Source organism: Procambarus clarkii, chromosome 14 (assembly GCF_040958095.1).
Source record: "Procambarus clarkii isolate CNS0578487 chromosome 14, FALCON_Pclarkii_2.0, whole genome shotgun sequence".
Classification (NCBI taxonomy): Eukaryota; Metazoa; Arthropoda; class Malacostraca; order Decapoda; family Cambaridae; genus Procambarus; species Procambarus clarkii.
The window spans coordinates 15,872,645-15,882,741 of NC_091163.1; the positions used below are offsets into that span (position 1 = coordinate 15,872,645).

The 10,097-nt window shown below is 43.9% G+C and overlaps 1 protein-coding gene across 1 annotated transcript; it reads right to left on the reverse strand.

The window, feature by feature from the left end:
• Positions 1-3,701: 3,701 nt before the first annotated feature.
• LOC138364737 (uncharacterized) lies at positions 3,702-6,380 on the reverse strand. The gene is made up of 2 exons (XM_069324705.1): positions 6,288-6,380; positions 3,702-4,739 (listed from the first exon to the last, which is right to left on the reverse strand). The coding sequence occupies exons 1-2, from the start codon at positions 6,378-6,380 to the stop codon at positions 3,702-3,704; spliced, it is 1,131 nt and encodes a 376-aa protein (XP_069180806.1).
• Positions 6,381-10,097: the final 3,717 nt, after the last annotated feature.

The following is a 10,097-nucleotide window of genomic DNA, read 5'->3' on the forward strand; positions in this document are numbered from 1 at the left end:
GTGTGTGTGCGCGCGCGCGCGTCTGTGTGCATGTATGAGATTTAAATAAACTATTTGAATATTAATCCCTTAATCTCAATTTAAAGAACTTGACCCTTAAAACAGGATAAGTTTTGTTTATTTTTGAGTCGCAGTATTTTTGTTCACGCTCCTCCCACAAGTATAAGTTTTTCCCAGCCATAAAGCCAATTTTTTGGGGGCTGGTGCAAAGTCCAGCTTCCTCCCTCCCAGTGCATACTGGGGCTTTATTAAGTAAATGATACTGTACCATGTACAAACTGCACTCATTATATGGTCCCAGAATGACTAATGGTCTGTAATAATAATACAAAAATCATCAAAGCTGCTTCCTTTTTTTAAATTTGTTGTCAAAATAATTTCAAAACATTAGTAACATATTGGGCAACCATTCTAATCAGAGCAAATATATTTTTAGCAAAAATGCGACAGTTTTCTAATATTCAATACTCCAAAATATTAATAAATTCTTAATTTACCTAAATACATTTAAACCAACCCTAACCAATCATATCTAAAATTAGCCTAACTTAAGTAAGCCTTGTTACATATATCTGAACCTAACCTCACCTAAAACATATGTAAACCTAACTTAATCTAATCAAACAGATCAAAAGAGGAAAATGAAAGGATGTTGACCAGACCACACACTAGAAGGTGAAGGTACGACGATGACGTTTCGGTCCGTCGTGGACCATTCTCAAGTCGATTGTGATTGAGAGTGATTTAAATTTATATAAATTGTTCCTATATCTGTATTACGGCTCCGATGGTAAACCTTACTTTGTTTTAGCAATATATATAACCTTTCAAATTGTAAACTAAATGTTATTCATCTTACGTTAAATATATAAGGTGTATTTAAGATTCCTTTACCCCTTGTCTAGTCCAGTCAGTATTGTATTAATTAAGTTGTATACGTTGAAACGAGTAACATTTCTGATTCAATATGCTTCATTACTCGTTTATGACATAGCAAAAGCAGCAGATATATTCAGCTTACTGTTCATACAAACCACTACACCAGCCTCCCACTACACCAGCCTCCCACTACACCAGCCTCCCACTACACTAGCCTCACACTACACCAGCCTCCCACTACACCAGCCTCCCACTACACCAGCCTCACACTACTCAAGACACCCATCTATCTAGCTGAGGTATTCCTGCGTCTGGTTTCATGAATCTAAAAATATTAATACGATTCCAGTTCACATTTCCGTGATCACATTAATATCCTCGTGGATTCCCAAAGTTTCATTTCCTCTAATGGACCATTTGACTCTATAACGCAAGGTCAAGAGCGTTCAATCCCCCACGGAGACTAATGCACCATATCTTACTCCCCGGCTTTGCGAACTCGCTGATAATTCGTAGTGAAACGCTCCTTAAGACACATCTATTCAGGCTCCTCGAGATTCCACCGTAAGTGGGTAAATTATGGCAAATAACTTGAAAGGAAATTATAAGGAGAAACCGAGGGGCAAGGGTGAATATGTAACACAAGGAAGGACTATGTGAACAAGATGGTTTCTTTGCTATGTCTGAATTAAGAGGACGGAGTGAAATGAACGAAGCTGTGATTGCATTCCATATCTCATTTGGTGCCTTCTTTTGATAATTACTTACTTACTTTCCATATATTAGAGCAAATATTTACATTCTGTACTCGCCTTAATTAATTCACGTTCTAAATATTTTCCCTACTATTTGACTCAGTAGCCAGAATGGGGTACTGTTATTGTGTAGTGTTTATGGTGCTCTGTGTAGTGTATATAGTATCTTTTCTCAATGTTTGGCGGCTTTGTTTACAATTATTAAACAGTTAATGAGCTCCGAAGCACCAGGAGGCTGTTTATAACAATAACAACAGTTAATTGGCAAGTTTTCATGCTTGTAAACTGTTTAATAAATGTAACCGTCAAAGATTGAGGAAAGATGGACACGTTCGTAAGTACCTGCGTAACTGCTTCGTGAATTTGGCCCCAGCTTTTCTCCTCTCCAGAGTAAGAAAAACACGAATCAGTCTCTTGCCTCAGGAGCATCAACATCAGTGACGACACTTGTCAGAAATCTTACATGAAATACATCAGGTATTTCATGACAGATTTGTCTGGAGGGAGCTGTCTCCAGCTGCTGCTGTGAGGCTATTCACTTCTTAAGAAAATAAAAAAAACGCAATGTGCATAAGCTCGGCCACTAACATATAGAGTCCATAAGGTTCAGGAATCTGTACACCAGCTGGCAGTTGAGAGGTGGGACCAATGAGCCTGGGTTCAACCCTAGGTGAGTACAACTAGGTGTGTGTACAGGGCGTCGTGTGTGTAGCAGAATGCAAGTATAGACGGAGGAAGATGAGAGAATTGGTTTCTACCTATTTAGGATTGGTTCATGGGGCGAGATGGGTGATCTTAATGTTTGGTTTCAAGAGTAAGTTATCCACTCCTCGTCCTCCTAAGATTCTCCCCCAACGTCAAGATGCTGTCGTACTAAAGAGTTCCCTTATCCTTACCTACCAAAAGACTTAAAACAGAAAACGGGAGAGTATGTCTATTTTGCAAACCGCTACCATTAGGAGGACGGGTTGAAGTTTAATGTATTCATACCCTTCATCTCCATTACTGTACCCTTATTTTCCTAGACATTATCTTAGACACTGTGACCATCTTAACTACACAATTTCTCTCTCTCTCTTCATCACTACCTTCCCTACCCTTCACCACCTTCCGTACCTTCCCTACACTTTAACACATTCCTTACCATTCCCCACTTTCGACCCTACCCCTCCACCCAACCACTTGGGCTGGACGGTAGAGCGACGGTCTCGCTTCATGCCGGTCGGCGTTCAATTCCCGACCGTCCAAGTGGTTGGGCACTATTCCACACCCCCCTTCCCATCCTAAATCCTTATCCTAACCGAACGAGGGGATATGGGTGGAAGCTGGAAACTCAGATAAGACACAGAGATATTAGGAAGTTTTCTTTAAGTGTAAGATTAGTTGAAAAATGGCATGCACTTAAGGAACAGGTTTTTGAAGCAAACTCTATTTCATAATTTTAAAACTAGATATGATAGGGAAATAGGACCGGAGTCTTTGCTGTAAACAACCGATGGCTGGAAAGGCGTGATCCAAGAGTCGTGATTGATAGGGTAGATAAAGACAGACTTTTTAACATAAGGGTCACAGGCACTAGGGGACACAGGTGGAAATTGAGTGCCCAAATGAGCCATAGAGACGTTAGAAAGATTTTTTTCAGTGTCAGGGTAGTAGACAAATAGAATGCATTAGGAAGTGATGTGGTGGAGGCTGACTACATACACAGCTTTAAGTGTAGATATGATAGAGCCCAATAGGCTCAGGAACCTGTACATTAGTTGATTGACCGTTGAGAGGCGGGACCAAAGAGCCAGAGCTCAACCCCCGCAAGCACAACTAGGTAAGTACACACACACACACACACACACAATGTAAATAAAACAAAACAAAAATTATACACTATTATTCTAAATTATATTAACTCCGTCTACATGCGTTGATTTGAAAATAAAAATACATTTACTGTAAAACATAACTCCTAAATCATTTCCCTCTCGGCCATTATAACGAGAAATAACCCGCAAACGCCTCATATTTCTTGACCAACAGTGTATTTACCTAATCTGTCACAACCCGTTTGACAGACTATAACGGGGCCTTTTCCCAATTTGTTACATCGCTGTCTATATCTGGCGAGTCTGAAAGAGGGCGCGAGAGACAGGCTATTGGCACCTCATCCCAATTGGTGACATCGCCGTCTATATCATCTTCGAAATACTTTTGTAGTGGTGAGTGTGTAGGGGACGCCGTGCTGCTGGAGGTTAATGATATCTTATCCCAGAGCTCAGAGACCTCATAGAAGGACTCGAAGCGATAGAACGTTTCTTTTGGCTCGGGAGAGTGTTCGTCTTCTGTCTCGAGAACGTCATCCTTGTCTCCCTCACCGTCCCTGCACGTGTCGAGGACGACGTCTGTGCTGTCGAGGACGTCAGTGGTGTCTAGGACGACGTCAGTGTTGAGGACGTCAGTGGTGTCTAGGACGACGTCAGTGTTGAGGACGTCAGTGGTGTCTAGGACGACGTCAGTGGTGTCAAGGACGACGTCAGTGGTGTAGAGGACGACGTCAGTGTTGAGGACGACGTCAGTGTTGAGGACGACATCAGTATTGAGAACGACGTCAATGGTGTCGAGGACGACATCAGTGGTGTCGAGGACATCAGTGGTGTCGAGGAGGACGTCAGGGGTGTCGAGGAGGACGTCAGGGGTGTCGAGGAGGACGTCAGGGGTGTCGAGGAGGACGTCAGTGGTGTCGAGGACGACATCAGTGGTGTCGAGGACGACATCAGTGGTGTCGAGGACGACGTCTGTGGTGTCGAGGACGACATCAGTGGTGTCGAGGACGTCAGTGGTGTCGAGGACGATATCAGTGGTGTCGGGGACGACGTCAGTAGTATTAAGAACGACGTCAGTGATGTCAAGGACGACGTCAGTGGTGTCGAGGACGACGTCAGTGGTGTCGAGGACGACGTCAGTGGTGTCGGGGACGACGTCAGTGGTGTCAAGGACGACGTCAGTGATGTCAAGGACGACGTCAGTGGTGTCGAGGACGACGTCAGTGGCGTAGAAGACTGCATCAGTGTGGGTAAGAGGCTCCACCTCAGCATCTTCAGTGGTGTCAAGTCCCTACTCCACGTCCTCAAAGTCGGAGGAGGAGGTCCCTCGATGTCTTCTCAAGCACTGACACTTGAGGCAATCGAGGCAGGTACCACCGAGCGACATCACCTTCAAGACCCACCACCACAAACAGAAACTAATGGTCTCTGCCACCCATACATACCAACTTTTTCCTCCGAAATCCATGGTCACCATTTAAAACTCCAGGAAACTGTTTAAACTATAAATTATTAAAAAGGAATTTTAATAATAAATAATTTTATCAAACTAATGGTGCTTTTTCCCTCCCAGGTCTGGTTTATATATCATATATGAAATAATATAGTCAGGTTGGAATATGTACATTGTAGGGGGGTTAATATAGCTGGTTTACAATTGGAGAGTTTAGGTGGTCGTGTGATAGTGATGGGATCTATTTTGAGATTATCTTGAGGTTATCTTGAGGTTATCTTGAGATGATTTCGGGGCTTAGCGTCCCCGCGGCCCGGTCCTCGACCAGGCCTCCTTTTTTGTTACACATCCCCAGGAAGCAGCCCGTAGCAGCTATCTATACCTCCCAGGTACCTATTTACTGCTAGGTGAACAGATACATCAGGGTGAAAGAAACTCTGCCCATTTGTTTCCGCCTCCACCGGGGGTTCGAATCCGGAACCTCGGGACTATGAATCCGAAGCACTGTCCATTCAGCTGTCAGGCCCTCTGACGGATGAGAATGGTGAAGGTTGCCGTGTGATAGTGAGGGTATCTACGATGTAGTGATCATGTCTACGTTCATTCAACGTTAATAAGTCGTCAGTTGTCGCAATAGGAGCCACTCCTACTTTAGAATGGGCATGGCGGTAGACCCCCACATTTCACCATGGAAATTTGCTGCGTGCACCTTGTCCAACCACTTGGGCTAGACGGTAGAGCGAGTCTCGCTTCATGCAGGTCGGTGTTCAATCCCCGACCGTCGACCATGTGGTTGGGCACTATTCCTTCCTCCCATCGTCCCATCTGAAATCTTTATCCTGACCCCGTTCACAGTGCTATATATTCGTAATGGCTTGGCGCTTTCCCCCCTTCATAGTTCCTTTCCCTTCCCTGTTGTAATGTTTGTCTCAGTAATACAAGCCATTCCACTTTGCCACAACCCCCAGTTTCACCACCAAAGTTGTCGTGTTGTGTCAACAACAACAACAACAACACCAGGGTCTTTGTGCTGTGTCATCTGTTGCCATCTTCACTACTTACTGTTATTTGGTCACTGTAGCCATCTTCACTGCTTACTGTTATTTGGTCACTGTAGCCATCTTCACTACTTACTGTTATTTGGTCATTGTAGCCATCTTCACTGCTTACTGTTATTTGGTCACTGTAGCCATCTTCACTACTTACTGTTATTTGGTCACTGTAGCCATCTTCACTACTTACTGTTATTTGGTCACTGTAGCCATCTTCACTACTTACTGTTATTTGGTCACTGTAGCCATCTTCACTACTTACTGTTATTTGGTCACTGTAGCCATCTTCACTACTTACTGTTATTTGGTCACTGTAGCCATCTTCACTACTTACTGTTATTTGGTCACTGTTGCCATCTTCACTACTTACTGTTATTTGGTCACTGTAGCCATCTTCACTACTTACTGTTTTTGTCACTATAGCCATCTTCACTACTTACTGTTTTTGTCACTGTAGCCATCTTCACTGCTTACTGTTATTTGGTCACTGTAGCCATCTTCACTACTTACTGTTATTTGGTCACTGTAGCCATCTTCACTACTTACTGTTATTTGGTCACTGTAGCCATCTTCACTACTTACTGTTTTTTGGTCACTGTAGCCATCTTCACTACTTACTGCTATTTGGTCACTGTAGCCATCTTCACTACTTACTGTTTTTTGGTCACTGTAGCCATCTTCACTACTTACTGTTTTTGGTCACTGTAGCCAACTTCACTACTTACTGTTTTTTGGTCACTGTAGCCATCTTCACTACTTACTGTTTTTGGTCACTGTAGCCATCCTCACTGCTTACTGTTTTTTTGGTCACTGTAGCCATCTTCACTACACATTATCTCTGTCACTGTAGCCATCTTCACTACACATTATCTCTGTCACTGTAGCCATCTTCACTACACTGTCCTTGTCACTGTGGACAGAATGGACCACTTCCACTTCCTTTCTAATGAAAAAGAAAGTTGACCCCATACCCACAGTGATACCCATACATACACAGGGAAACACATACGTCACGCTGCGAGCAGCCGCGTCCAACAGCCTGCTTGACCAGCCCATCACCCAGGAGGCCTGCTCAGAGACCGGGCCTCTAGGGGGGGTGAACCTTGACTCCAATCAACGCAAGGAAAGACACACAATGGGCTCAGGAAATGATCACCAAATATCCTTTAGCTGAGCAGGTAACAGTCTTGGAAAGCCTGTAACGCAGTTTTAATACATATCAGTAATGTGTTTTTGTATCACAAGTGTTTCAGAAGTCTTTAAGTAAGTCATTTCACCGTTACATAGTTCCTAATCCTGCTCTTACACACCCAACTGGGGGACAGTTTTACAGGCTTGCTCCTTAAGTGAACTGTGGAGACGGTGAGTTATAATAACGCGGGTGAAGATATAATGACTAAACCACTCATCAGAAGATGAGGACACGACGACGTTTCGGTCCGTCCCGGACCATTTTCAAGACAATTGTCTTATTACTGATCCAGGATGAACAGAAACGACGTCGTCTCCTCCTTGTCTAGTGTGTGGTTTAGCCTTTAAGTAAACTTTGCATATTTGTCTTAAAATCTCTCGTAGAACATCATTTTGAATGAAGTACTTGCACATTTCTTGACCACCATTGGCAGAGTTATTGCCAAATTTTGCGTTTTTCCTCCAGTCGATTCCTAACCACTTGGGCTGGACGGTAGAACGACGGTCTCGCTTCATGTAGGTCGCCGTTCAATCCCAGACCGTCCAAGTGGTTGGGCATCATTCCTTCCCCCCCCCCTTTCCCCCCCGTTCCCACGCCAAATCCTTATCCTTATCCCTTCCAAGTGCCATATAGTCGTAATGGTTTGGCGCTTTCCCTCCTGATAATTCCCTCTTTCCCTCTCCAGTTGATTGCACAGTGACGCAACGAATGAGAATTGTTCTCATAGCAGATTTATGAGAGGTTCTCATCTAGTAAATCCTAGAATCTCTCTTCGCAGAGGTTCTCATCTAGTAAATCTACTTCAACAGGTGCTGAAAACTCCCTTGTATTCCAGCCAAAGCCCAGTAGCAGTAACGTTTATAGATATCTGCTAACGTAACTGGAGGATCCATAATAGTGTGATGATTCTTCCTGTTTAATAGAATGATGAAATGGAGTTTTGAGAAACTACAGCTGTAGTTGTCATAATAAAATGCTGCCTTTTACGCGGCTCCAATAGCCCTCCATTATGAGGATCAATGTCCCATTTAAGAGCATAATGTTTTGACTAAGTCAACAGTTCTATCATTGCATTCGGAGACCAGTCAACAAAAAAGGCATTCACGTGAGACATACAAATCTCCATCAATAACTAGTTTTGTTATGAATGCCTCTTAGCTTCGTGCACAAGCACGGCACAGTTATACCGTGCAATCAAAGTTATGTTGAGTGCAAGCAAAGTTATGTTGAGTGCAATCAAAACTCACAAAGCTGAATTCTTTGCCATAATTCTTGTTCTCAAACGAACATACGTTACCAAAGTTGACACGTAAATTGTAAGCGTTTCGTTGGCACTTCAAGAAGTAACTACCATAACAAAACCAAAAATACTAATGCATAAGGAGCAACTAACAGAGACACACCCTTAAATAATGCTCCATATAATTTCAATCAGGATCACAAATAACGCAGAAGCCAACGAAAGCTTCAGAAAGCTTTCAGACGTCACTGTCAGAAAGCTTTCAGACGTCAAAAAGCGCCGACCATCTATTCACAAACAGAGCCGTAAAGTGTAAAGTGATAGTGAAAAGGTTCAAGGAAGGGGGAGAAGGGGGGGCTTTTGATGTCTCCATGAAGGAGGGCATCAACCTTCCCCATGTGGCTCAAGACCTTGTAAATCTCGACGAGAGAGAGAGAGAGAGAGAGAGAGAGAGAGAGAGAGAGAGAGAGAGAGAGAGAGAGAGAGAGAGAGAGAGAGAGAGAGAGAGAGAGAGAGAGAGAGAGAGTGAGAGAGAGAGCGAGAGAGAGAGGGAGCGAGAGAGAGCGAGAGAGAGAGAGAGCGAGAGAGAGAGGGAGCCAGAGAGAGAGGGAGCCAGAGAGAGAGGGAGCCAGAGAGAGAGAGAGAGAGAGAGAGAGAGAGAGAGAGAGAGAGAGAGAGAGAGAGAGAGAGAGAGAGAGAGAGAGAGAGAGAGAGACCCTTGAAAGCTGAGACACCATATATAAATATATCCTCATATCAAATATATCGTTGTTGATACAACAGCAAAAAGTTTCATAGAGAATGTATGCCACTATTATGATCCCAGGTAGCCGAAAAACGAGTCTCCCCTTTGAGAATTATTCTATCAAGCCTGACCTGACTAGAAGGTCTAGGAAATATAGAGGTGAAGATACAGATGCAAAATAGTTGGTTGGATTTGATAAACAATTTGAGATTATGGGCAGTGAATAAGAAAATAGATAAATGACTTGTTAGGAGATGTGGATAATTTGCTGGAGGTGTGAGGCTCGCTTAGAGAGGAGCTTAAGTCACTTGAGTACCAGACACCGCAAGGGGAAGCTGCGCTGTGTGAGCTCCTGTTAGAAAGGAACCCTAGTGATATATCTCCAAGAGAAAGGAAGTGTGCAGACGTTCCAGCTGTGGAATCGAGCTGGAAACGTTGTGGTCTCAAGTCCTAGACGGCGAGGAGAGTTTATTAAGCTGCCCAGAGACATTTTCGTGGGCTGTGGAAGCGCCCTGATCCGACACCGTCAGAGGGATAGCACCCTCAACTAGACAATCTGTGGTAAGCACGATTTTAAGCCAGTTTATAGTGATTATTTGTAGTTGGTCGTGTGCCCAGCGACAGTAGCGAATGTTTATTGATAAGTTAGACATGTTTTGGTAAGGCAGGAAGCCTAAATAAAAGGACGGAGATGAGAGAGACAGCTGGAGGGACGAGCAACACGTCCTCTCCCGTCGACCGCCTGAAGCCACCTGACTGGCAGGGGAGGACCCTCCCAGAGTGAGTGAGGACCGCCGGGCAAGGCGGAGCATGGACCAGCCCAAACGGGGGAGTCCACTCTCACAGTATGTAGAGAGCAGATAGATGTTGGTGGCAAACATATTGTGTGGATTATTTCGTCTATGTGTTTATAAGGAAACATTTTTTATTGACGTGTCAATGGGTTGCAGATTTGTCTTTGGGGAAG